General features: G+C 41.3%; 1 protein-coding gene across 2 annotated transcripts in view; it reads right to left on the reverse strand.

The window, feature by feature from the left end:
• tmc5 (transmembrane channel like 5) overlaps window positions 1-27875 on the reverse strand; it is a 209215-nt gene that overhangs the window by 34173 nt on the left and 147167 nt on the right. For both annotated transcript variants that reach the window (XM_068003205.1, XM_068003206.1), the window contains exons 12-20: window positions 21516-21685; window positions 18723-18798; window positions 18392-18489; window positions 15831-15926; window positions 15638-15713; window positions 14605-14738; window positions 11543-11719; window positions 5997-6075; window positions 4353-4454 (exon numbers count right to left, since the gene is read on the reverse strand). In XM_068003205.1, coding sequence (XP_067859306.1) covers window positions 4353-4454; window positions 5997-6075; window positions 11543-11719; window positions 14605-14738; window positions 15638-15713; window positions 15831-15926; window positions 18392-18489; window positions 18723-18798; window positions 21516-21685 — 1008 coding nt within the window. The remainder of the gene's footprint in view (window positions 1-4352; window positions 4455-5996; window positions 6076-11542; window positions 11720-14604; window positions 14739-15637; window positions 15714-15830; window positions 15927-18391; window positions 18490-18722; window positions 18799-21515; window positions 21686-27875) is intronic.

Consider the following 27875-nt stretch of genomic DNA (forward strand, 5'->3'; position numbering starts at 1 on the left):
CTGCTAAGCTGCGCGTCGGGCGGACTGCGCATGCGCAGTAAGGTTTGTCAGCTGGAGGAGCTCCATTTAAAGGGGCAGTCCTCCACTGACTGATGCTGCAACAAATAGGAAAAATTACAGCATGGAGCAGCCCAGGGGGAAGGCTGCTCCCAGGTTTAATGATGCCTCACTCCAGGTATTATTGGATGGGGTGAGGAGGAGGGGGAGGACAGAGATCTTCCCCCCGACGTGTGGGAGGAAGCGGCCTGCCTCTGCCACCAAGAAGGCCTGGCTCGAGGTGGCAGAGGAGGTCACCTGCACCACCAACATATCACGCACCTGTATACAGTGCAGGAAGCACTGCAATGACCTAAGTAGGTCAGCCAAAGTGAGTACACTTACTCATTCCCCTACACACTGTCTGCCACATCACCGCCCCACCCCACATCTCCTTCTGCACTGCCAACACTACTCTGTCACATCACTCCTCACACCCACTCAAACCTCATCCTCATCTTACCTGCACTTACTCACCTCGCCAGTACTCATCCCACCACTACCACTCAACCCAATCCTCATACAATCTCATGGCTCTATCTCATACTCACTCTCTCGTGCATCTCTTTCACGGTCAGCCTCACTCAACCTGCCACTACCTGTGCTGCAGCCACAGGGCATGCATCACATATGTACAGTAGGAAGCGTAAGGCAAACGTGTCGTGAGCATGAAAGGGATGCACAAGGGTGTTTGAGGGTTTGTCATGGTTTTTACTTATATTTAATTTCTGATCAACTCACATTACATATTATATTGGCACCACTACTGTCACGTCTTTGCGAATCTTGTCTGGTTTGTGCAATAATGCCCTTTCCTGAGGATCAAAATGAAGACTCACAATTGATGCCACCCATTATGTCACTGCAGAGCGGGTGTAGGTGTATTTGCAGGGCTCTTTTGTGCAGACGACTGAGAGACATCGGCGATGTCCCCGGTGGCACCCTGGAAGGATGCGGAGGAGAAGTTGTTGAGGGCAGTGGTGACTTTGACAGCGACAGGTAAGAAGATGGTGCTCGGGCCAGCTGGGAGCAGCTCGGCATGAAGGAGGCTGTAGATGTCCACGACTACATGTCGAGTGACTCTGAGCCTCCATGTGCACTGCTGCTCAGAGAGGTCCAGGAAGCTGAGCCTCAGTCTGTGGACCCTGTGGTGAGGGTAGTGCCCTCTGCGACACATCTCTCTCTGCGGTTGCCCTCCCTCCTGCTGTGCAGGTGGATGTGTCACAGCACTGAATTGTGGAGCTCCACGTGTCAGAGGTGGACAGCATGGCCGGCGAGGCTGGTGATGCTGTTCGCCCTCCGAGGAGGTCATGACTGCAGCTATGGTGGCCCCCATCCAGAAGATGTACATCTGAGGGGGTCCGCAAGGTAGGTACATGTGTCTGGACACCGGGGTAAGTGTGCAAGTTGGTGAATTTTCTTGTTAGGAGGAGGGTGATGGAGGCCAAACTTTGTCCAAAATGACAGAGTGGCCTCCTGCAATGAGTGAGGGTCTCCCCCCACACCTGTCAAATGGACCTTTGCAGCTGCCACAGGGTGATGGCTGCAACACGTCCATTTGAACTGGGAGTGTTTCCCCCAGCACGGGAAACAGTCCCAGTCAGTTGCAAAATCCCATCCCTGCTAAAATAACAGGTCAATCAGGTCTGAAAACAACCTGAAGTACCTGTTCAATTACTTTAAGTGGCTCCCACATGCGGGGGCTGCGCGCACATGTCAGCGCGTCACTGGGGAACCCGGAAATGGGGCGGGTTGGAGTCGGGCTCCAGACCCGCCCTGGGAATCCCCAATTTTCGTAGCCCCCCCGCCACGAACGCATCTGATTGCGGGTGCTAAAATCGAGCCCCAGGTGTTTACTCAGCAATACTGCAGTTGAACATTACAGATTGAAAAAAGGCAGTTTATGGGCCAGGAAGTTCAAACCCTACTGCAAGGACTCAGGGAAAGGAGACACACAATTTATACCTCACCCCATCTGCTGCATCAGGCATGCGAGGAGTTGGCTAAAAGCAGGCAGCACCAGTCAGCTACTACAATACGAGGCGGGGCTGACACATGCAGAGCACTTTTTAAAATTCATTCATGGGGTGTGGGCGTCGCTGGCAAGGCCAGCATTTATTGCCCATCCCTAATTGCCCTTGAGAAAGTGGTGGTGAGCTGCTGCTGTCCATGTGGTAAACCAGATAAACTTGCAATGTCCAGCTCAAGAAACACTAAGGCCTGCATGCTGAGACTTATTTCAGGGTGAAGTTATGGTGCATGCAACAGATAACAATTATTCTGGAAGCTATGAAGGCGGTTGCTTTAACATAGCAGTGGTATGTTTGGTAATGATTTAATTGCCCTGTACTCTGCTGTCTGAAATAAGGAGGTGGGGGATCATGATCCGTGCCAGTGTAGGGTAGCCTTGGTTTGCTTACAGCCATCCTTCCTTTCTTTATTTTCCTTCAATTAAGGATGGCACAGATGGTAGCCTTAAAATAACAACTGGCATTCATAGCAACTTTAATGTAGTAAAATGTCCCACGGTGCTTCACAAGATTGTAACCAGACATAAATTGATACTAAGACAAAGAAGGAGACATTAGGACAAGTGACCAAAGGCTTGGTCAAAGAGGTAGGTTTTAAGATGAATCTTATAGGAGAGAGATGGAGAGGCTTAGGGGGGGAATTCCATAGCTTAGGGCCTAGACAGCTGAAGGCACTGTCACGAATGATGGGGTGAAGGAAGTGGGAGATGTACAAAGAGGCCAGGGTTGGAGAAATGCAGAGCTCTTGGAGGGTTGGAAGAGGTTACAGAGATAGGGAGTAAATGAAGCATCGTGATGGCTTCCAGAAAACCAGGCATTCATCTGCATCATTCTGTGCTGGTGGTCACATATTGAAATAAAAACAAGAAAGAACTTGCATTTATATAGTGCCTTTCACATCCTCAAGCCAACTGAAATTGCTTCACTGCCAATTAATTACTTTTGAAGCATAGATACTGTAATGTACATAAATACAGCAACTAATCTGCACACAGTAAGGTCCTACAGACAGCAATAAGGTATCACCAGTTATTCTGTTTCAGTAGTGTTGGCTAAGGGACAAATGTTGCTCAGGATGCCAGGAGAACTCCTCTACTCTTCTTCAAATAGTGCCACATGATTTTTTGCATCCACCTGAACAGGTAGACAGGGTCTCAGTTTAACGTTCCCGCCAAATGATGGCACCTCTAACAATAAAGCACTCCCTCAGTATTATACAGAAGTATCAACCTAAATTATGTGCTCAAGTCTCTGGAATTGGGATTGAACCCACAACCTTCTGCAGCAAGAGTGCTACCACTGAGCCAAGCGGATAGTTTCAGGTCATATATGGCACAGCATTTTGCACAGGGAATATGAGTGCAGTCGATGACTTCCTCGGCTGTGTGAAAGTCAGTAGTTCAGCAAATTTTGTTGCCATGTCATATTGCTACTGTTGACCAGTTGCAAAAGTGATTAAGTCATTGGTCATGTTGAATAATGCAGCTAAGACTTCCTTTGACGTATAAAAATTGAGCGTCATGTTGACTTTGATGGCCACCAGCCGTACAATATAGAATTTACATGTTATGTATAGGTCTTCCTGAAGGAGATGGTATAGCTGTCGCGGTAGCTCTTTGCTAAGCCTCAATCTGGATAGGCACATCTCTACTGTCATTACTTTGAATGGGAGACCCACTGTGTAATGGAGCAATGGGACTTGACTGCAGCCCATGCATATCATCTGACATCACAAGCAGCCCTTTTGTCTTACTGCTTCTCCTCTGCCACGTCCAGTTTTAGTGTAACACTGAAAGTAATTCCCATTGTGCAAATAAACTAGAACATAAAAAGGAAATTTGGAGAAACTCACTTATAAATGAAGGCCCCAGCTTTCTCACTGCCTGTTCCACTTGTGTGAGATGAATATATTGCACCATGCTGCTGCATCCCCTTTAAATGCCCAATTTGTCAGCTTAATTGCCCTATATCATGAAATGAGTGCATTAGCAATTGCACTTCAAATCTTATTACAGCAATTTTGCTAGCGTCAGGAAATGAACAGTAAGTGAGCTTTAAATGCACTGCCAACATTACCGGCCACTGTTGCACAATTGCCACTGGTGAAAAGCTTTATGTTGACAGCAGTTTCTAGGCTCATAACATCTATTAGAAGTAAACTACCATCTTTTGTTGTGAGATGGCATCAGATAATTTACACTTCATTCACACTGATACAATTCCAGTTTTGACTTGTCAATAAAACTACCTACGTTTATAAGGTTAATAGGTTGTGATATTACTAACCTGTTCGCTGAGATTTATTTTGCGGAGCTGTTCTTTAGAAGATTCCCTCTTTCCTTTCATGGCAGTGAGCTTTTGCAGCAGATATGTTTTGTCTTTTCCTTCCTAACAGTGAAAATACCTCTGTAAGGTTAACCAATCAATTTTGTATATTACAAAACACATCATGCTTCAGCAGCATAGTCATTGTATGTCATGTTCCACATAGACTTGTCCATCAAAGATACCTCCCAACTCATTCACCACAGTTCTATTCAATCTAAGTCCCTCTAGTAATATCAAATATCCTCTTGTCATATACTGTTGCCCTTTCAATAAAACAATATTGTTGCTGGCAAATCTGCAATTTAGAATAACAGCTGGGGTTGGTACAGGATGGAGAGTAGCTATGATAGTGGCCAGACAGCAGACAAGCAACAAATGAATAACAGGGAGTGTGCAAGAAAACATAACCTCTGAATATCCTTCCACTTGATCCCACTCAGCACTTGTCCATGACTTTGTGGCTGAGACTGGAAATTCAATTTGCAGATAATTGCAGGGTGCGAGCCCATATCCTACTACTCTGTGCTGCAACATATTGGGGCTTTGACAAGCCATACCATTGATCATGTTCAGATTCGCAAATAAAATCATATTTAAATCACGGTCTTATTTTTGGTACATTTCCAAACTGAAAATGGGTTATTCTTGAGCATTAGTAGCTTATTATTGTTACACCGACCTGAGTTTGTGTTGCGCTATTATTTAAAGTGCAAAAATAAACATCATTCTCAATGAATTTTGTGACACTCAATTGTGGATTTTATAAGTAGAAGTTGCAAAGAAATTATTCTTTATTGATGAAAGTAGCAACAGACAAATGTATGAATCAAAAAGGATAATAAGAAACACAGTAACGTTTTACAGGGAGACAAATAAAATGTTAAAAACAGGAAGAAAGGGCTTGGTGCATTTAGCCAGTGAATAATTGTGTCATACAAACCCAGGAAGGTCCCAAGGTTTGATTTCCAGTCTACAGTGAATTAACTGAGCTTGGTTGGCATGACAGTGGCAATGTTACAATTGGCCTGAGTCCCTGTGTTTAGATGAAGGAATATCTGCCAGGGTTCCCACTCCTTACACAGTCTGATGACCCCTGCTGGAAGTCTACATGTGTGAATGTTGGATGAGGACAAGCTCAGGCTTGGCTGTGATGTCTGTCCCCTGCTATCAAATAGCCCACTGATATTCATGGTCAAGGCTCACACATGACTAATGGGCAGTTAAGCAAGATACAGGAGGGAAACCAACATCATTGGAACCGTACCCCAGCAGGGACTCAATGGCTTCAGGAGAGGAGGGTGGAGATAAAATGGGTGAAAAAAAAACGAGCAAGTAAATCACAGTTTAAAGTGCCACAAACATTGAAAATTCTATGTACGTTCAATATTGCCAAGGCTCCTTATACTATTTTGTAGCAAAAATAGAAAACCTACCACTCTTGCATGCTTATTTACGTAAAACTGCTTGAAAATATAGCCTAAACACTAAATGCACACTAACTTGACTGGTAGTGAAAATAATGGGAAAATGTTGATTAAAAATGCTGATTAAGAAAGCTACAAATGTTTCGAGGGAATGAGACAGTGTACATCTCAAACTTACATTAGCAATGTGCTCTTGCAAGAGTTTTACCATCATTTTCCACCCATCTATAATTTGCAAATACAGGTAGATGATAGCACTTAAGAAAGAGAAAAAAGGGTGTTATTAGCAGTGGTACTTGAATTTAATTATTTTATGCTACACATACAGCAGTTACTTCATGTTTAGTATCTATCAATGAACGTTTCATAACAAAAAACTTTCATGAAATCACAATGGATGTGAAATATTAAGTTATGTGTGATATGGTAGCATTCTACCACTCCTTTGGTGTAGATGCATTGTTACTTCAGAGGTGCATTGATGTGAAGATTGAAGTGTACTTTGGCAGTCAGGAGGCAATCTGAGTCCAGAGTGCACTAAAATAAAAATAAAACTAAAACCACCTCCACGAAGCAGTCTCATATCACTTGAATTCCACACTGGGTGCAGTATAACTCCAGCAGAGAGCACCCAGCAATTTTTAAAACATTATTTTCAATATTTTCTATGATAACAGATAGCCAACATTCTAATGGTCTCTCCTAATGTTAAAATTTAATCGACCAGCAAAACAAGCTCTAAGTATGTGTGCAAACACATAAGCACAAAGTTCCTATGTCACTGGGCAGAGTGCAAAAGGCTGAGTAACACAGATCTGCCAGTTTTGCATTGCATTATACAGGTCTGAGACCAGTATCTGAAGTATAATGACACCCAGAATGATAATTTGTTGATAAACACATAAAAAACATAAAATATTATATAAAATATGTGAATACGGACTAATAATGATTATTGTTTCTAGTCAGGTTGGTTGAAATATTATGCTTAGGTACTGGTTGTGATTGCATGTGTCAATAATCAAAGCAAGAGGTGGTCAATACCTGTTTTATAATTTGGCAACAGCACCCATCAAATCAGTATTCCAACTACACTGAGTTACGAAAGCAACTATTTTTTCCTTGACCTAATCATTGCTAATATTGTCACTGGCTTCCTTTCTCTGGCACTGTTTCTTAGCCTTTCAAAACTCCTGTCATTCACTTCCACCTCCAAAAACCCAATGTCGGCCATTCTGTTCCCTCCAACTAATGATCCATCTCTAACCTTCCTTTCCTTTCTAAGGTCCTCAAACATTCATTGCTATCCAGCTTTACACGCATCTCTCCTGTTCTGAATCTCTTACGTCTACTTTCCTCCTTGCCTGCAGCACCAAGACCACTATCGTCAAAGTAATCAATGGCATCCTTTGTGACTGTGGTATGTTATTGTTCCTTTGCCTCCTCAACCTCCACAGCAGTATATGACATGGTGGACCACTCCATCCTTTTCCATCATTTCTCCTCCATGGTCCACCTCTACTTTTATGTCACTGCCTTCACCTGATTCCATTGCTATTTGTCCTAATGCACCTAGCATCTCCTGCAATGGCTTCTCCTCCCACCGCACACAATCACTTCAGAAGTGCCCCAAGGTCCATCCTTGGCCTCCCCCTAATCTTTTCCACATGTTGCCTTTCAGCGACATTCTCATAGGCATGTGGTTAACTTCCATATGTACACCGTCAACACCCAACTCTGTATTTCCATCAGCACTCTTGACTCCCATCTACCACTGCGGTGCACTGTGGTGTTTGACTGCTTGTACAACATCAAGTCACAGATGAGCCAGCACTTTCCCCAACTTAATATTGGCAAGACTGAAGCCGTCCTGTACAGCATTACCAAAAGGCTGAACCCAACGGTTCATAATCTCAGTGTCCTTTGTGACCTTGAGCTGAGCTTCGAACCACATAACCTATTCATCACTAAGGCTGCTTATTTCCATCTCTGCAACATCGCCTGCCTTTGCTCTTACTTCACACCCACACTACTGATCAACAACTTGCATTAATATAGCACATTTAACATAGAAAAACATCCCGGGATGCTTCACAGTAATATAATCAGGCAAAAAGGAGATATTAGAAGGAGTGACTAAGATCTTGGTCAAAGAGGGTCCTAAAGGAGGAGAGGGAGGTGGAGAGGCAGAAAGGTTTAGGGAGGGAATTCCAGTGCTTAGGGCCTAGATGGCTGAAGGCTCATGGTGGGGTGAAGAAAGTTGGAGGAATGCAGAGTGCTCGGAGGGTTGTAGGGCTAGAGAAGGTTACAGAAATAGGGAGGGAGGCCATGATGACATTTAAATATGAGGATGAGAATTTTAAATTTGAGGTACTTGGGACCGTGAGCCAATGTAGGTCAGCGAGCACAGTGATGATGGGTGAGTGGGACTCGATGCAGAATAAGATATGATCAGCAGAGTTTTGAATAAGCTGAAGTTTATGGAGGGTGGATGATGGGAGCCCAGCCAGGAGAGCATGGGTATTTTTAAGTGTGGAGGTGACAAAGGCATAGATGAGCTTTCAGCAGCAGGTGAGCTGAGGTAGGAGTGGAGATGGATGATACAGAAGTGGAAGTAGATGATCTTTGTGATGGAGAGGATATGGGGTTCAAAGCGGTTGCGAAAAGCCAGGCTCAACCCTGAGGCAATGGCAGGGGAGGGGGATGGAATCGGTGCCGATGGTAAGGAGTTTCTGGTGGGGGCAAAAGGTGATGGCTTCGGTCTTTCCCATGTTTAACTGGAGGAAATTTCAGCTCATGGGGTCTGGACGTTGAACATTGGACATCGGACATGCAGGCAGTGGAGGGGTTGAGAGAGTTGGTGGAGAGATAGAGCTGGATGTCATCAGCGTACATGTGGAACCTGACTCTATTTTTTTTGTATGACATTGCCAAGGAACAACATGTAGATGAGGTAAAGGAGGGGCCTAAGAATAGATCCTTGGTAACTCCACAGGTAAGAGTGTGAGAGCTGTAAATGCTCTGGCTACAATTGATATAGGTAAGAGTGGAACAAAATGAGGGAAGTCCCACTGTGTTAGATAATGGAAGAGAGGCATTGGAGAAGGATGGTGTTGTCAGTCATTTTGAAGGCTGAAGAGCGGTCAAGAAGAACAAGGAGGGATAGTGCACCACAGGACAGAGGATGTCATTGGTGACTTTGATTCGGACCTTTACAGTGCTGTGGCAGAGATGAAAACCTGATTGGAGAGATTCAAATATGGAGTTGTGGCAAAGATGGACACAGATTTGGGAGGCGACAACACATTCAATGAATCTGGAGAGGAAAGGGAGGTTGGAGATGGGGCTGTAGTTTGCAAGGACATAGAGGTTGAGAGTGGGCTTTTTGAGGTGAGGGTGATGATGGTGATTTTGAAATAGAGGGGGACAATTCCTGAGGAGAGAGAACTGTTCACAGTGTCACTGGAATGGAGGCAAGGAAAGGATGTTGGGTGTTCAGCAGTTTAGTGGGAATGGAGTCAATGTAGCAGGAGGTGGATCCCTTATACAAGATGAGCACGAAGAGGGCATGAGAGGAGATAGGAGAGAAAATAGAGAAAGAAACAATTCAGGGCTAGGGCAGATGGGAACTTTGGTGTGCAAGGGGGAGGGGGGATGTGGCAGAGGTAGCAGAACAGATGGTCTGAATCTTAGTGACAAAAAAATCTGTAAACTCCTCCCACTTGTTGGAGGTGAAAGTGGAGGGGGCAGGGGAGAAGGGTTTAAGGAGGTGGTTGGTGGCACAGAAAAGAATCTAAGGGCTATCTTTACTTTCCAGGATGACCTTGCAGCAGTAAGCACTTTTGGCAGAGGAGAGCAAGTCCCAATAGTGGTCCAGCCAGATCTGTTGATGGTTGGCTAAACCAGCTGCACACCAGATACACTAAAGTCTGCACCCCTCGGACTTAAGCAAGTGAAGGCGGAGGCAATACCAGGGGGAATGACCAGGATGGGAGAGAGTGAGAGTTTTACTGGGGACAAAGGCATCAAAGGAGGGAGTGGTTAAACAGATTGACAGCTGCAGATGTACAGTGGCGAATGGAGGGCCAAAGGGTTGGGAATTTGAAAGTGCAGGTGTGATTTGGGGAAGAGTTTATTCCAGGGGGGATGCAGAAGGAAGTGGGGTTGGAAAGGGTAGGAGGATGTAGGTGCTGAGAGATATGTGGAAGGAATTGGAGATGGCCTTGTCTGTGATAGAGAGTGTGGGAGTGGAGAGGCCACGTGAAATGTCAAGGTCAAGGGGGTGGCAGTGAATATGAGTAGGAGAGTTTATATCGAAGGAGACGTTTAGGGAAGACAAGAGGGCAGTGAAATCAGAGGAGAGAGGCGACTTAAGATGGTGGTTGAAATCGCCGAGGATGAGGAGTCGCTCAGTACAGAGGATGAGGGAGGATACCTCAGTGAGATTTTGGGGTGCAGCTTAGAGGGTGGCAGTAGAGAACGAGGATTTTAAAGGAGAAATGAGAGGGGGTGGAACAAGGTGAAATGCTCGAAGGTGAAGACCAGAGGAGTGGGGGGAAGAGGCCAAGATGTGATTTTGTGATAGGGCCATACAGCCACCGTGGCGGTTTGGGCAGGAAGGATGGTGGAAAGTACAGCCAGACAGGTAGACTGCAGTAAGGGGCAAGGTGCTGCCACCCGTAAGCCAAGTTTCTGTCAAAGCCATGGTGTCAATGCAATCATCCACAAAAAGGTCATGGATGGCAAGGGCCTTGTTTGCGAGTGAATGGACATTCTGAAATCCTCATTCATATTTCATTAGCTCTATGCTGAACTTCTCCAATGCTCTCCTTGCTGGCTTCCAAAGTTCAGACTCACCTGAGCTCTAACTTCACCACCCGCAAGCTATCCCGCGTTAAGTGCCGTTTGTCCCATCACCCATGTTTTTGGTGACCTGCATTGGCTCCCTATTCAGCTAACACGTTAAAATTAAAGTACTCATTTACAAATTGCTCCACAACCTTGCCCAACTTAACCTCTTTACCCTTCTCCAGCTACGCCCGTTACTGTGCATCTTGCACCATTACACTCTGGCCTCCTTTGCATTCCCTCTGACCTACCTTCAATGGCAAAGCTTTCAGCCTTCCATTCCAAAACTCTCTCCCCTACACCCCTCCACTTTACTACCTCTCTTTCCACTTTCAAAAGCCTCCTCAGAACCTACCTCTCTAGCCATGCCTTTGGTCACTTCTTCTAATTTTTTCTGATTACTGCTCGTTGTGTGTTTTCACCTCTGAACAGTCTTGAGACATTTACTATTTTAAAAGCATTTAAAAGTATATAAAATGCAAGTTGTTGTTGAGAGATAAATATATGCAGACAGTGACAGACAAATGAAAAGGTATGAATGGATGCTTTACTTGATATTTTAAAGTAAAATTAAATTGCTTATTAACGGAGATGTGTGCATCTTTTTTGGACAAATATACAACCGTGCATAAAACCAACAAAGGTGATTTTGTTTGAATCAATCTATTTCCAAAAGCTTGCAACTATATGCTTAGGATTAAACTGAAACACCTTGCAACAGGTTGCCTGGCAATCCTATGGTTTGATTCGACAGCTTGATATCTGTTAATGATATCAAATTCATCTTTTGATAGGTGGAGGAGAGTTTTATGGGACTGAAGCAATAGATTTGCTGCTGAATTAACTTATTATAGGACACGTGAATGGAATACTCACAACAGAATAACTGTTAAGACGAAGAAGAATAGCGGGTTCTCAATCAAGTTTTTGTAGACCCATACAAGCCAGTTCAGTTGATAAATCTTTCCTTGTATTATAGAAATAAAACTAGAAATGGAACTATAGGGCACGTTTAGCCCTCTAAAGGGACCACAGAGTTTGGAAGGCTTCCATCTGTGGAAAAGAATGTAATATATAAATATAAAATTAGCAATACAGTAAATATGGAAGCTATAGTTTTAAGCAGAATTGATAAGGAAGACAATGAATGCAAGTGTAAATAGGTTCTGTATTGTGTATGATAGGTCTAGAACACATGCTTCACCTGCATGCTTGAAGTAACCCTTTCCCTCTTTTGTACTATGTTTGGATAGAGTGCAGCACACTACTGTTAAATGACAAAAGCATTTTTTTAAAAAGCACAAGGAAATCAGATTATTCCCTTGGTCTCCAACAGCTGCCAGATATTCAGACATAGCTTTAACAACACATATCCAGGATTGCTTCATTGTGTTTCTTCTGATTTAACATGTATTTTAACATATTACTTGCAGGTACAGTGTATCCTTGTTTATCATGTTGCCAGCAAATTCTTTCTTAGTCATCTTAGACCCACTTATGCCTTCCTTAACTTTATAATCACTTATCTTCTCAACTCTGGCTGAAGGTGGAGGAGAAACATACAGTTCCCCCTCCACCTGATAGGGTGGGCAACGTGATAGCATAAGTATCACGAGAAGAAACAGCACTACCTGGCCATAATATACAACACATTAGGGTAAAATCAATGTTTTCATGCTCTCAGCATTAAGCTGCACTCAAAGTAAGCAGGGGTCAGAACTAAAGTTACAAAACTACAGAATCCTGTGCTCCCTTTGAGTGTAGCTCAATGCTGGGAGCACAGGATTGCTGAATTTACCCTTTAATTTAAACGTCCCATTTGATTTTAGTGTATAGCCTAGAGTTATTGTCATCTACATTCTCTGCCCTAAGGCCAAGATTATAGGCCACAGAAAATAACCAGAAAGCTGTGCCTGATGACAAATTGTTGCAGTAAGAGAGAGGGAACTGTAGAGTACATTCACCTATGGTAGCACTCTCGTTGTCTCCCCAAAGTTAGCATTGGGTTAAAAGACATCACCTCAGTATCTTTGCATTGTAATCTTCACCCAGCCTAATTTTCAAAAAGTTAAATTGGTGGAGGTTGCTATGCAATGAACAGCTTGTCAGGCAAATTCTGGTTCGTGAGCAAGCTGGTAAGGGGCTGCTAGCAAACGGAGAGCATAACAAATCAGCATGACCCCAAAAATAAAATTAGGAATTTTGATGTAGAAACTTTTCTTATTTGTTTTCACACGAGTTAAATACAATTTCCAGATTACTGTGTACTGCATTATATTTAACATTTTCTTCCCGGAAGCCTAGTCCTTACCACATTGACAATCTGAAAATCCATCTGAATAAACAGTATGGATCTGCGAATAGCGGGAACAGGATTAATTTAAATGTTTTGTAAACGTGGAGGCAGAGGCCTGTCAGTAGCGCTGTTCCTTTAGCCAGAAATACACAGCTTGATAACATGGTACGAAGCACAGAGAAATCAAAACAGCTGCAGAGGAGAGCATCAAAAACAGGAAATAGGCCTTCATAAATAAATACAACATTTTATAGGATACAAATAAAAAACAAAAAACTGCAAATGCTGGAAATCTGGAACAAAAACAGAAAAACGTAACTTAATAAGCCACTTTCTGAATTAGGGAGAAGTAGGTGCTTCCATTGAAGCAATCAATTGTGGCTGGCTGATGCCCACTGGCATGACAGTCTCTCCCACAAAGAAATTCCCATGCGTGATCATGACATCAAGGAGATGAAAATCCTTATGGGATTACTCATACATTCTGTTATGAGATAAAATGTGTAATTGTTCAGGATACATTGTCTGACCATTCCAATAAAAAGGCCTCTTTACATAAGACAGTTAATTAATGTAGGTGTTATGCATCTATCACAGATTTGAACAAAAGGATTGTGTTGGCCAAATGATGAGGAAAATTAAGATAAACAACCACATTCAAGTTAATAATAATATCAAATTATGTGTTTGCGTATTTGTATTTTTGTTTATTTTTACTATGGCCTGGAATTTGGTCAGAGCAGCTCCCGCTCTGCCGGCGTAACATCACCGGAAGTGCGATAGGAACCTCGCTGAAAACCCGTTTTACGTGTGTAAATGGGCTTTCTGCCGCACTTCCGATGAAGTTACAGCAGCGGAGCAGGAGCAGCTCCAAGGAAATTCTGGGCCATGTATTTTAGTTGCTATCTATGATTCTCTTCATTTTACAAAAGCAGTTTCGATGCAAAGGAGTGAAAAGTTCAAGGACTGAATGAAACCAAAATAGTACAGTGAATCTGAATCATCTGGAACCTTCTTCATGCTCACCAACTGGGGGGGGGGGGGGGGGAAGGAAAATCTCGTACTTTTGTTCAAAGCTTTCTCCCCTTCCTTATAATAAGCTGGTATGATGCCATACCCAGCACTCTTTGCAATGGAGTTGCTACAGGACATTCCTCATAATTCCTCAGTGAGTTATGATGATCTGGAATGCACTGCCTGAAAGGGTGGTGGAAACAGATTCAACAGTAACTTTCAAAAGGGAAGTAGATAAATACTTGAAAAGGAAAAATTTGCAGGGCTACGGGGAAAGAGCAGGGGAGTGGGGCTAATTGGAAAGTTCTTTCACAGGCACGATGGGCCAGACGGCCTCCTTCTGTGCTGTATTATTCTATGATTCTATAATTGATGTAATTGGAATAATTTAGCAGGGACAGAGCCCCTACTTGAAAGTTTTAGTGTTGGCAAGAACATTTAAAAAAAAAGTCAAAGAAACAAATGGTGTGTCCATTATTTTCTTCTTTAAGAAAGCAGGATATTGGAAAGAAAAACACACCCAGCTAGACTTCTCCTCCACTGAGTGTTTATTATTTAAGGTGTAAAATAAACCTCCAGGAAATAATGGCAGTGCTGCTACATTAGGTAAAAATGATGTAACTCTTACTTCCATACAGTTACTCCTATCAAGCAAAGAACTCCTAAGAAGCCAGGAAAGAACAACAGGAAAATAAAGATTGTCGTCATGTGAGAAGCTCGCCAAACTTTGCGAGGAGGCTGGCAATTCATCATTAGGCTTATCTAAACACAAAGTCAGAAGCGTTAATCACAATTTCTCTTCAAAACAGTAAACACTCATTATGGTTGCAGAGTTATATTATTCACAAACTACTGTTGTTAATATATTGAGGATATGTTACAGAATGTAGATATGCACATGTTACCACTGGCAGCAAAATATGATAAATATGACAACTTCATAATTTATGAAGTTGTCATATTTATCATATGCCACACATTTAAAATCTAGTTAAAAACAAATTTGTGCTTTTATAATATGACGAATAAAATGGCAGTGAAAACCAGCTCCAGAATTCCCAGACTACATGTACGGTGCTGAGGATGATCATGTGTCAAACTGGAATATGGAAAATATTTCAGGAATGAACAACCTAATAACTCCCAAACACTGAAACATGCTATTGATGCATTAAGTATTTTCCTTAACCCATTCAGAAAAATATGACATTCTTCTTTGGTGTTCTGATAATGTAAGTGATTTAAAACAAATTGTTTATATGAACAGAACTGTACATGTAAAATTCTGATATTACTTTGATTAAATGCATAAGTGTGGGTGATTTCATTAATTTCACACTCAATTCATATCTTATAGTTTTGAAGTATATAGTTCTCAAATATGATATTCTACTTCTTGTTATAGAATTGTCTAGTTTGATATTATGATAGACATATTATAATGTCATGTAAACAATGAAAGTTTGACAGTTGCAAGTGTAGCAGTTAACATTAGGAGTTTCAAGTGGTCATGCATGAATCCCGGTAATCTCAACAATTCATGCAAAAGTACCTGCAGTATATTGCACCAGTAACAATGTATTAGCACTACGGTCTTTACACTAACCATTAAGAGCTCCAGAAACTTAAATTCAGTTGTAATGGTGGACTATTTACCATACCTTTTTAACATGAAATATAATGAAGAACTTTATGATCTGTATTGCTGGTAAAAGAGGTGCAAAGAAAAGTCCAATCCTAAAAAGTAAGTTTTTAAATGAAGAACTCTGGTAAGTAAAGAGTATTGAAATACATAAAAGTATGTAAATCTATGTTTCTTTTTCATTTGGTAAGATCCCATTTAACTTTACTTACCATGCTAACGTTTGTGCATAGATTAAACCTAATACATTTGTTGCAATATCAAATTCTGGTATTCCAAGTTTACGGCAGCAATGCGTCCCCATGATGCTGAAACCATTTTAGAAATCAAGAGTTAAATTGTTGGTATTCCATAAAAAATGCTGTTTGCTATATAATTCCAAGTTATTACAGATATTACTGGTAAAATATGTAACGCAATACATAGTAAATGCTCAGATGACGTATTCTTAATGAATTGAGAATCAGCATTAAGAGTGAGTAACTAAGAAATTTGAATTTAGTTTATGATCCCTTGAAACTGCTAAGGTCTATATCCAAATGAAAATCTGAAAAGAAAGTTCCAAAGCTGGCATGAAAGAGACAATGTGGATGGATGATCTGCCTCCTCTGGACCAATGAGCAAATTAAACCCTCAGACTGCTCGAAATGCCCGTGAAACAAATGCCTTTGTCACACTGACTAACTAGACAACCATGGAAATGGATAGTTACTTGTAAAATGGGCTAAAATTCAGATATTTCAGAACGGATTCTAATTTTCCTAGTTTCTAGATGGTAGCATCAAATATTTTGCTATAACAGTGTGCTATGCCACAGTGTTTGGAAGTGGATTTAAACTTCCCCACTCAGCAAGTTAATAATCTCAGCTATCTGTTCAATGTATCAGAGAAGGTAAAATTGAAAGAGTAATTAACAGCGTTATTCCTATGCTCCTAACAGACTCAAAATACAGGGTGAGGAAGGACAAAGTAATGAAATGGGAAAGTACATGCTTTCAATGCAATGGATCTGGTTGAATAGGAAGTGGGTTACTGGGAATGACACAAATAGCGACATGAGCTAGTTGGAGCTGAGACCATAAAGAGAAAAGCAGAAGCTTTCTCTTGTTGGGTGGCTGGCATACATTGCAGGAATAGTTCATCAGTCAGGCAAATGACCACTTGTTCAGGTGCCGGGGACAGGATTTTCGGTGGTGCGAAAACCGCCCTGAGCAGTGCTACAGCAACAACTTCAGCAAGAACTGAAATGAGCATGGGAAATAATATGGAGAAAAATACATCTTTTCTAATCATGTAAATGTCCAGAAATAAAGCTTTGAAGAACAAATAAAGTCACTTGCATCTTAAGTAAGTTTAGTCAAATTTTAAAATCTCATTGCAGTCTTTTAGAAGATAAAGGTATAACTCCAGCTGCAGCAATGATTCTTTTAAATTCACCAAACAGTTAAAGAATCAGGGATAGAATGTGTTCATCTCCCCAACACCTCTCTGGGACATTCCACTGTCAGACTGGTTGTCCGATATCCAGTCTTGGATGATCCGCAATTTTCTCCAGCCAAAAACTAGGAAAACCAATGCTGTTATCTTCAGTCCTACCACAAACTCCATACTCTCACCACCAACTCTAACCCCTCCCAATCTCTGTAACCTCCTCCAGCCCTACAGCCCCCTGTTCCTCCTGAACTCTCCATTCAGCTTACTCTGGCCTCTGGTGCATGCGCCCTTTCCTTCATCCCACCATTGGTGGCCGTGCCTTCAACCATCTAGGCCCCACGCTGTAGAATTCCCTCTCTAAACTCCTATACCTCTCTACCTCCCGGCTCCTCCTTTAAGATCCTCCTTAAAACCCACCTCTTCGACCAAGCTTTTGGTCATCTCCTTTCTGTGTCAGTGTCCATTTTTGTCTGATTACACCTCTGTGAAGTACCTTGGGACGCTTTTCTACGTTAAAGGCGCAATATTAAAGCAAGTTGTTGCTGTTGTAACTCTTCTCAATCACAGACACTTGGTCCAAACTAAGGGTGTTACTTTGACATATATTAGAGCTTTGAGGTGTTTATTAATTTACAGTCCCTGTTTCAAAGTAAGTAAAAAAGAGTTGCAACCTAGTGAAGTCTACTGTGTTTGCTTTTGTTTCTGTGTAATTTTACTTCTTACAAAACTTGATTTACAGCTTACATTTTGAAATATATGGGGGTAATTTTCGTCTGCCTACCGCCCCGTTTTTCATTGTTAACAGAGTGGTACACAGATGAATATTTAAAAAAAAAACCTACCCACTGTTTTCTCGCCTGAACAGGACTCGAAATATGCAGCCAGTGTTCACACTCATTTTTCAGGCGTTACTCAGTCCAATTTCTAGGCCCAAAAGTTCCCCAGGCTACCCGTGAACACGCAACAAGAGATCTACTAGTTTAATCTAATCAGGTTAATATGTCTCCAAATATAGCTAAGTAAGGAATTGAAGATGAATGTGTTTAAGTATTCCATGGCATAACTTCATGCAAAAAAATTTTAGTGCTCTAGATATACACACAAACATATATAATTGAAATATGTGATGGAATGAATAATGGAAATTTTTCCTGTAAGGGGGAAAAGCTCCACATCATTTTCTTAAGCTGTACTTGGCATTGTCCAAATTAATATGATGAATATTAGCTATGTAAAATTTATTTGATTTCACTTAATTACAGGTCTGAAATAACTATTATTTGTCGCATAAAATTGCTTCACAAATCTCGAGGCAAGAGAATATGAGGATACATCATACCTTCGAATGAACTCCCCAAAGAAGGAACCCAGTAAGGAGAAGATAAAATCAATCACCACAAGTCGGTACAGATCCTGGCCCACAAATGTTTCCCAACACTGTTAACACAACAAATATCATACTTGCAACACAATATTTTGACAAATAACTTGTTAAAATTACAAGGTAAAAACATTTGTATCATACATTTAAGACAAAATACTAAATATTTACTACCAGATATAAAGTTATTTGATAAGAGACTTAGAATAAAATAGTTACTTTATAGTTCAGTAATGAATTGGGTTTGAGCTAGAATGACTAATGATTGAAAAGACGTTGTGGTACATGCCTCTACATGGTTTGCGACTGTCACCAGCCAATAGTAACACAGAACTCCAATTGTTGACATTTTCAGCAAAACATTCCTGTAAGGGAGAAGAAGTTAGCTGATTTACGATTAGACAAACTTATTTTCTACAACAGCATCTTAGTCTCTGCCTCAAATGTGAAACAAATAGTTTTGTTGACAGTAATACACATGTGTACATTACAAAATGGTTATTCAATAACCATATCCAGACTACTTGAACAAATCAGTATAGGGCCTATTATAACAATCTCCCATATCTGGCAAAATTTGGTGCATAAGTTATACCTACATTCAGAATTTTGTGGCCTATACACATGGCGGTGTGACTCTAGCAAAAATTACTCTCGTTAATGCAAAGGGCTGCTCAGTATAAAAGTCGGGTGTGACTTTTACACAGGGTGCAACCAATTTCAAAAAATGTATTTTCGGGATGTGAACGTTACTGGCAAGGCCGGCATTTCATCCATAGTCGCCCTGAGAAGGTGGTGGTGGTGGGCCTTCTTCTTGAATCACTGGAGTCCATTCTTTTTGTAGTGCCTTGCTAGGTCACTTCAGAGGACAATTAAGAGTCAACCACATTGGTGTGGGACTGGAGTCACATTTAGGCCAGACCGAGGAATGAGGGCAGGTTTCCTTCCTTAAAGGACTTACAAAAATCCAACAGCTTCACGGTGACTTTTACTTCCAGATTTTTTAAGCCTGAATTCAAGATCTCAAACTGCTATGGTGGGATTTGAACTCATGGGCCCCGATATTTACTTGGGACCGTGAAGTGAGTGTGGGAAGGGGGAGGATTTCCGGATGGGAAACCCAGAAGTACGGGTTTCCTGAATGTCCTTACAATTTTGACGTAAGGACGTCTTTCAAATTTTTTCTGTAGGGTTCCCACGTCACAGCCAGCTGGATTGGCAGGCTGGCTGTCTGTCGGACGGGAAAGCAGACAGGGAGCAGATGCCGGCTGGTAAGTCTGACATCGGGGGCTTGGGGCTGGTTAACTGTGGGGTGGCGGGGGGGGGGTCAGTCATCCGGGGGGCAGGGGGTTGGAGATTGGGGGTGCCAGCGATCGCGGGGGGGCGGGGGGGTCGGAGATCGCAGGGGGGGGTCGGAGATCGCGGGGGCGGGGTTGGAGATCGCGGGGGGGGGTCGGAGATCGCGGGGGGGGGGGGGTCGGAGATCGTGGGGGGCGATCGGAGATCATGGGTGGTAGCGTTCGGCCAATTGCATGTGTGGGATCGCGGCTGGTGAGCTAGTTGGCTGGGGGATAAACATTCCTGCTCCTCCTGGCCCACAAGCAGTGCAATAAAGGCACTTACCTGTTGATCTGGGCCTTCTCGTCTCCTCTTATGTGGTGTGAATCAGAAGGCCCGGAAATCTCAGCCCCCGGGAGTTAAAAATAAAAACGCTGTTAAAATGGAGGCCCACAGCCTCCTTAAAAGATTTTACTGACTGACCCTCCTCCTGAGAGTGGATTGGTCGCCCGCCCCCGGACCTGCCTCCATTAAAACCGGAAGTGGCTGGAAGTGGGCAGGTTTTACATTTTTGCAATTTTACCTTCCCACCTGTCCTTGGGGTTAAAATGTACCCCATGCCCTCTGGGTTACTGTAGACCTCTGGGTACTAGTTCAGTAACATAACCACTACACTACCATATCTGCTAATATGCACTATTAATTATAGGCACCATAATTTCAAATATAATATTGTAGTAGCTTTGTTCTCATCATTTGAAGTTCAAAGCTTTGTTCCACCCAAAAAGAACCGTAACAGTTATTGTACATGCCGAGAGAAACAAATGTCTTAAAAAATTTAGGGTCAGCAACTCTAATTAACCTGGCTAGAAGATGTTACTAAACCAGACAGCGAAAAGTAGCACTGTGATCAGTTAACTAACAACATCAATATAAGATCGCTGAGCAGTACAAAATAAACCATCGAGTGCCACACACCTGCATGTCTCATGAGCACTGTATGCACAAGTGAATTATGTTGCCATGTCAAAATTAGTTTATTTTCTGTAATTTACTATCCTGATGTTGGGCTGCATTTATTATACATCCTGTTGTCTTGTATTATTGTATTATTTTTATTGTCTTTTTGAAGAGTTGTATATTGTATGGTGGTAGTGAGTTGATATGATTGGTGCTGCAGTATGTCACAAATCAGTATTGTTTCTTCCCACTGTTCTATCAGGGAGCACTCATACAATGAAACCGGAATGGAGAGTAGTGGTGGCAAAGGTGTGGCAGGAAAGAGAAGCAGAGAGCTGAGAATGAGAGATAGACCGGAAGTAAGATGAATCAATGCAAGAGAGGAACAAGCTGAGAACATAAAGCAGAACGAACGAGAGTAACTGTCAACTGGCGAGCAAATGGGAACCTTGGAGGTTTTGTAGCAATGTTGCAAAATAGTGGCGGCATGGCAAGCCCATAAACCCCAAGTTTAAACCATTGTGGTAGATGATATGTAAGGTATAAACATTCATTAACCCAATAGAAGGATGGAAAGATACAATCGAAGGCTTGTCATTGTAACTGTACATTTATTCACATCCTTTGCACATGCACTCTTCCCAGTGATGTCACTAGTTTTAGTGTTCAAATAAAACTGTTCTAAAACATTGACAAAAATTGACAGAAAGTTAAATTAATATTTATGCTAAACATAGCTCTTTATAATTCTTTTTTAAAATGGTCACTCATGGTAAGATTCACTCTTTAAGGCCTCTTTAAGTTATATTAAGATTAATTTGAAAGCAAAACTTGAAATTAATACCTTATAATGAGAACATATATCTCATGCCGTGGATATTTGAATCTTTCCATAACGCCAAGGAAAGAGAAGAATAAAGGTATGAACAGATTGATGCTGGCCACCACAAAAGGCAAAAACAATGTCGCTGCTTGCTTTTCTAATTCTTCCTTATTTGGATCTTTATGAATAATCTATAAAAATATAAAAATCATCTATCAAAGGATTTTGCTTTGTACTTTAAATAATTTAAATATTATGTATTGTTGCTTCCTAAAACCATGATTGAAACAGATCTTGGTTTTTCTCATACACCAGAGACAATTCTTTAGTCTTCTAGTAATTAGACTCATATTTTTGTGCATACTTTACATCTTAAACTATAACTTATTATTTGTTGTTTTCTATATTACGTTAACATTTTGTTGTATTTCTGCACCACATCCTCAAAAATAATACAATTTTAATTCTGACAATATCATAATTAGAAATATCTTACATATTTGATGAAAAAGACCCTTTTGGTTTATCTGATCATCATTCTAGAATCAACTGTACTGTCTTTCCATTGCAACATCTAGCTGTTTCTTAAATGAGTCCAATGTCCTGGTTGAACTATCCTTCCTGATCACCTCCTGGCTTCTGTCTTAAATTTGCTGTTCACAACCCTGATTTGTGCCCTTTTGTCCTGCTGCTTTAGTGTGTCTGGAAGTATTGTTCCAGGTTTTTTTATCCTGTTAAGTATCTTATGTGCCATATATAAAGTCTCCTCTGAGGCATCTCTTTTCAAGAATTAAGAGCCCATTCCTCATGGCTTGTCCCTCTTCCAACACTGACAATCAACCTCATTACTCTCCTCTGCATCATCTCTGTGGACTAGATGGCCCTTTTGATCAGAATGCACACGTCATTTTGATCAGAATGCATACATTAAATCAGCTACAACCTGACTAGAAAACTGTACAGCTTCAATAGGATTTCTTGGGGCTTGAACTGAACTGATTCAGTAATATAATTCAGCATCCTGTTCACTTTGTTTGGTGTCCTCTCACACTGTTTAGACACAGTGAGCTACAAATTAACTAACAACCCTGGGTCTCTTTTAACTTCTCCACTGGCAAATTCGCTCTCACTCATGGAGTAGATGTGTCTCTTAATTTTGCTTCTAATACATAGCAACTTTGTTCTTAAGTTTCGCTTGCTACTAATCAGCTCTCTTTGAAAGATTTTGGCTGTCTCCTCTGAGTCGACCATCTCACTTGGTGTCATCTATTCATTGAAAATTCAGTCCTTTATGTATACCAGGAGCAGAAAAGATTCTAGCACAGACCATGGGGTATCTCATTTGACAGCTCTCCTTTAGGCTACTCTCTGCTTCCTTCCCTTTAGCAGTTACTAATCCATGTTCATGTTTGTTGTTTTCATATCTTCACACTCTTCCCATGGAGAATAGTGTGAAATAGTGGAAGGATTAACAGGCCAATTATCAGTCTGACAAGCCACGACGTGGACGCTCCTTCCATGGTTGTAACTATCTTTATATCAGTTGATAGGGTGGTCAGTCCTATACGGCAGAAGGGTCTAATCGGCTCCCACAACCCGTATGATGAGAAGGGTCACTCACACACCCACCAGCCTCGAGAATCCCACTGGATGTCAACCCAAAATTTCAGAGCTGGAGCTCCAGTCTCCACTCGCCGGGACTGTCTGGAGTGGGGTTCGAACACTACAACTTTTGACTCAGAGGTGGGAATGCTACCATTAAGTCAAAAGCTTGCTCCATCCACGTTCATGATTTACCCAGAATACACACTGATCTTAGTTTCTAAAGGAGTTTCTCATGCAGCACTTTATCAAAGGGCTTATGGAAATCTAGACACACTGGGGTCGATTTTCAACTTGCTGACCGGGTGTAAAACTGAGATTGCAGATTGGCCACCCATTATAGAAACGGACAGATTTTCATTTCAGTTGTTTTCCCTGGTATCAAGTTGAAAATCTACCCCACTTTGTCAGATAGCTTCCCTGAGTCAACATGGTGTGACACCTGCTCATTCCCAGTTTATTTTGGGCTTAAAGTCCCCCATCAGTGCTACCTTCCTTTTCTCATTCACTCTTCTAATATCATCACAATGTGATGAGTCATTTTCTTTCTTTTGTCCTGTGGTCTGTAGCAAACCCCAAATGTTGACCCTATCTTTTTCTCATTGGATACATTTAACCTGAGAATTTCATGCCATAGTTTTCCTGCAAAACTGGCTTGATTACTTAGCCTTCTAGGTCTCCTTGGATATAGAATCATAGAATCATAGAAGTTACAACATGGAAACAGGCCCTTCGGCCCAACATGTCCATGTCGCCCAGTTTATACCACTAAGCTAGTCCATAGAATCATAGAAGTTTTTTTTACCCTGATTCTGTATATACCGGTCACTACCTCTGACCCTGGATATATTCCAATCTCTACCTATATCCTAACTGTACAAAATCAGTCTATGTTTCTATGCCCTGATTATATATTTCCCAATTTCTGCCTCCCTTCCTACTTCTCGTCGGTGTCTGTTTTTCAATTCCCCCACACTATATGCCCTTGCTATAAGTCCCTCCGGAAACACCCTCCATCTTTAATGAATGCTGTTCTATCATCATTCTGAAACATGATCCAGACCCCACCTTGTCTCCCGCCTCTCATCTAGTCTAAATAGTCCCCAATAGCTATGTTACTGACAGTTGCTGGTATCTGCCCATCACTCCAATACCAGTAATTAATCCCCCAAAAAATCCCAATTATTGACAAACTCTGGTTTGTTTCTCTTGCATCACTCCTCTAGCCTATTGTTGCCTTCTTAGTTTCCCTGCTTCTCTCACCCCCTTGCCTAGAAATGGAAATATGCCTGAGAAAACAATTCTGTTTCAATTTTCTATCTTTTCCCATATCCACTCTGTAAGGTTTCTCTCTATATCATTTAACCCTAGATGTGGAGAACCATCACCAAACATGTACCTGCTCGCCAAAGTACCTCCGGCTTTTTTTCAGTGTGGGTGTTCTTTTTAAAATTTGCTCTTGGGATGCCGGCAATAATGGCAAGGCCATAATTTTTGTCAAACCCCAGCTCCCCTGAGAAAGTGGTGAGCCTCCTCCTTGCTTCCTGGCGATTGTTTTTGCAATTGACTGGCTGGCTAAGCCACCTCAGACGCATTAAGACTAATTACATGATGTGGGACTGGAGAGATGTGTAGCCCAGATCAGGTAGAGGTGGCAGCTTCCTTTCCCTTAAAGACATTAGTGACCCAGATGATATTTTATGACAATCCATCAGCTTTCATGGTCCTTTCTTTTCGTGTCACCCCCAAAATTATCAGATTTATTGAATTTGATTTCAATATTTTCCGGGGAGGGAATGTTAGTGCACAAATGTGCTCCACCACAAGACTGTGACATTGTCAGTTTCTGAGTAGCTGAGAACATATACTTCAATCAGAAAGATAAGGAAAACACACATATCATAAAACATTTCCCACTTCTTATCCGGCAAGTTAAAAAGCTCTCTATAAGGTACATTACTTAGATAAATATGTTTATCGACAATTACATTTTTGATCCAGTATCATTTTTTTAAGTTTCAAGATAACTTATTAAATCTGCTTGTGAAGAATTGCCTGGTGTAAACTAGTTACATTACTGCAATTAGGAATGAGATCCAAATTGAAGCAAAAATGACTCAAATCAGTCAATTTCAGGTTTCATAATGAACATCCAAATTTTGCAAAATTTGGCTCTTTTCAAGTTCAGGTTGTCCTGATGCACATTGCACTGAATAAATTCTCCCTCTGTACGTGCAGATCTTGCTATGTCACACGACAGTTTCTATCTGACTTCATGTTCCTCAGGAGAAACCTGAAATTGCATAATGTGATTAAGATTCTATCTTTGAATTTGGTTTCAGAAATACCCGAATTTCAGTCCTTCAAAAAGGAATCTAAAGTTAAATATAATGTTGACCACCTTCATCCCGCACCTTTCGGCATGTGGGTTTCTAATGTGAAGTAAAACGTATTTGCAGCAAGCTAAAGATTGATTTAATCAATTTCCCTAGTGCTATGATTAAGAAGGTCAAATACTGAAATGAAAGCAATTTACCATTGGTTCTCCAATCTAGAGTTCTCTGATGACAGTTATTGAACAAAGTAACCATAGCTATACTTGTCTTTCTACATACTCACTGTCCATAATCTAGCTGGCAGGTTCGACTTTGCTGATCTACCTGCCACTGAAAGCTCTGGATGTAATGGAAACTCAGCAGCCTTTTGTTTCGTTGGAACATATTCTTCCCCAGACTCCAGTTTCTGGACTAACCAATTTAGCCAAGATCGAAAGTTTGCTCGTTTTCCTAGAAACTCTATACAGACAATTCTACTACGTGTGTATATGTAATACCAGATATTCTAAGACAGAAAGAAAGTACAGGTTAACTGATCATTTATCTCATTGTGATTTGTGGGAATTTACTGTATGTAAATTGGCTATTACATTTGCCTACATAATATTGAAGTGACCACACTTTGAAAATAATAAATTGGCCATAAAACGCTTTAGGACATCCTGAGGATGTGAAAGGTGCTGTGAAAGGAAGTTCTTCTTTCCTTAATGGATCTGGAATAGTGCTCCAGACTCACAGTGACCGGTTCAAAAGGGGCTTCGAGGGCCGGCCTGACAAAAGATTATATATTGCCTTTGGGGTAGCCCTTTGCTCCAAACAGAGCCATCCTTCATTGAAGCAGCTAGATTTGTTTGAACTCCAAAGGCCAACTCTTTAAACCGGACCTTGCACATTATGAATTTGTATTTTAATAGTATCGTCTAGCAGCCATTCCACTGCTGCTAGCTCCTGACATTCTGGCCCCTTACCCCTGTGGTGTTTCCAGTGCACAACGTGGCATGTGCTGAGACAGCTACTGAAATATTTAAATGAGCTGACCATGCATTATTGTTATCACGGGCTACTCACAATGCACAATTTGGACCATGCGACTTGTTTTTAAAAAATATTGTTTGTTACATTTAAGCAACTACTTTTGAGCCAATGTTCTGCTGCTCTGCTGATTAAACGGGCAGCATTGTGCTTTTTGGGAGTGTTTAGGGCAGGTGCCATTGCTGGAACAGCCAGTTGACTGCTGGGGTGGATGCTGCATCTGGTGATGTTTCCATGATCATGTTATTTTTAATAGGAAACTTTTAATATTGCAACCAAACATTCCTTTGTGCATTTCTGCTCATAAATATGCTAATGTGTCCCTGATTTAACAGGGTGAGAATCTCTCTGAGAATGATGATCTCGCCTTGAATGATAAGGCTGTATGCCAAGGAGATCAATGAAAGAGCAGGTGCTTTGAGTAGGAAATATTACGATAACTATATGATGGGTCATTAGATGATCTACATTGATTTTAAACTAGTCTATGCAAGACAAAATATTTTCTTGTCATAAATATTTCATGTTGTGGCTATTTTCTACATCTAAGCATATTTCCATTTCACTAGTTTAACAGTAAATTTTGATAATTTTTAGCAGTAATGAGCCATTCATACACACAGTTGCACAACTGTGTCATTTTCAAATATGTCACTTTACCATTTATTATGGTACTCTAAATTAATACCAATAGCAGTTTTTAAAATATATATCGAGTTACATCAAAACTACAGCACAGAAACAGGCCATTTGGCCCGACTGGTCTATGCTGGCGTTTATGCTTCACATGAGCCTCCTCCCTCCCTACTTCATCTAACCCTATCTGCATACCCTTCTATTCCTTTCTTCCTCATGTGCTTATCTAGATTCCCTTTAAATATATCTATACTATTTGCTTCCGCACAACAATTTACAATGGGAACACACAACATTCTCTCTTTGAAAAGAGTCAAGAAAAAATGCTTTAACCCTCCTCAGAATTTCTGGCACATCTAACGACTTTAGACATTTTTGAGTAGAACTATTTTCTATTGGGTTGGGTCTAATTAAACAGAAAGAATTAAATATGTCAGAAAACAAAATTAAAAATTCCTATTAGCACACAGTTAAATGGAAGTTAAATTATTTGCACTTAAAGCATGTCATGAGCCACACACAACTTTCCCCTGTATCCTTTCTGGGAGGTATGTTGGAGGTTCTAAAACTAATGCACAACTGATTGTCCAGTCTGAAAGTACATGCACAAATGCTGCCTAGCTAGCTAAATAGCCACTTAGCCAGTATAAATAGTGTACCTTGGGCTAATGTAGCTATGCAGTATACAGTTTCTGGAGAAAATGGCAAGAGTATGCATAATATGCAATTCATAGAGGGTAGGACCCCTCAGTACTGAAGAAGGGAGTCTAAGTGT

Source organism: Heptranchias perlo, chromosome 22, assembly GCF_035084215.1.
Source record: "Heptranchias perlo isolate sHepPer1 chromosome 22, sHepPer1.hap1, whole genome shotgun sequence".
In the NCBI taxonomy this organism is placed as follows: domain Eukaryota; kingdom Metazoa; phylum Chordata; class Chondrichthyes; order Hexanchiformes; family Hexanchidae; genus Heptranchias; species Heptranchias perlo.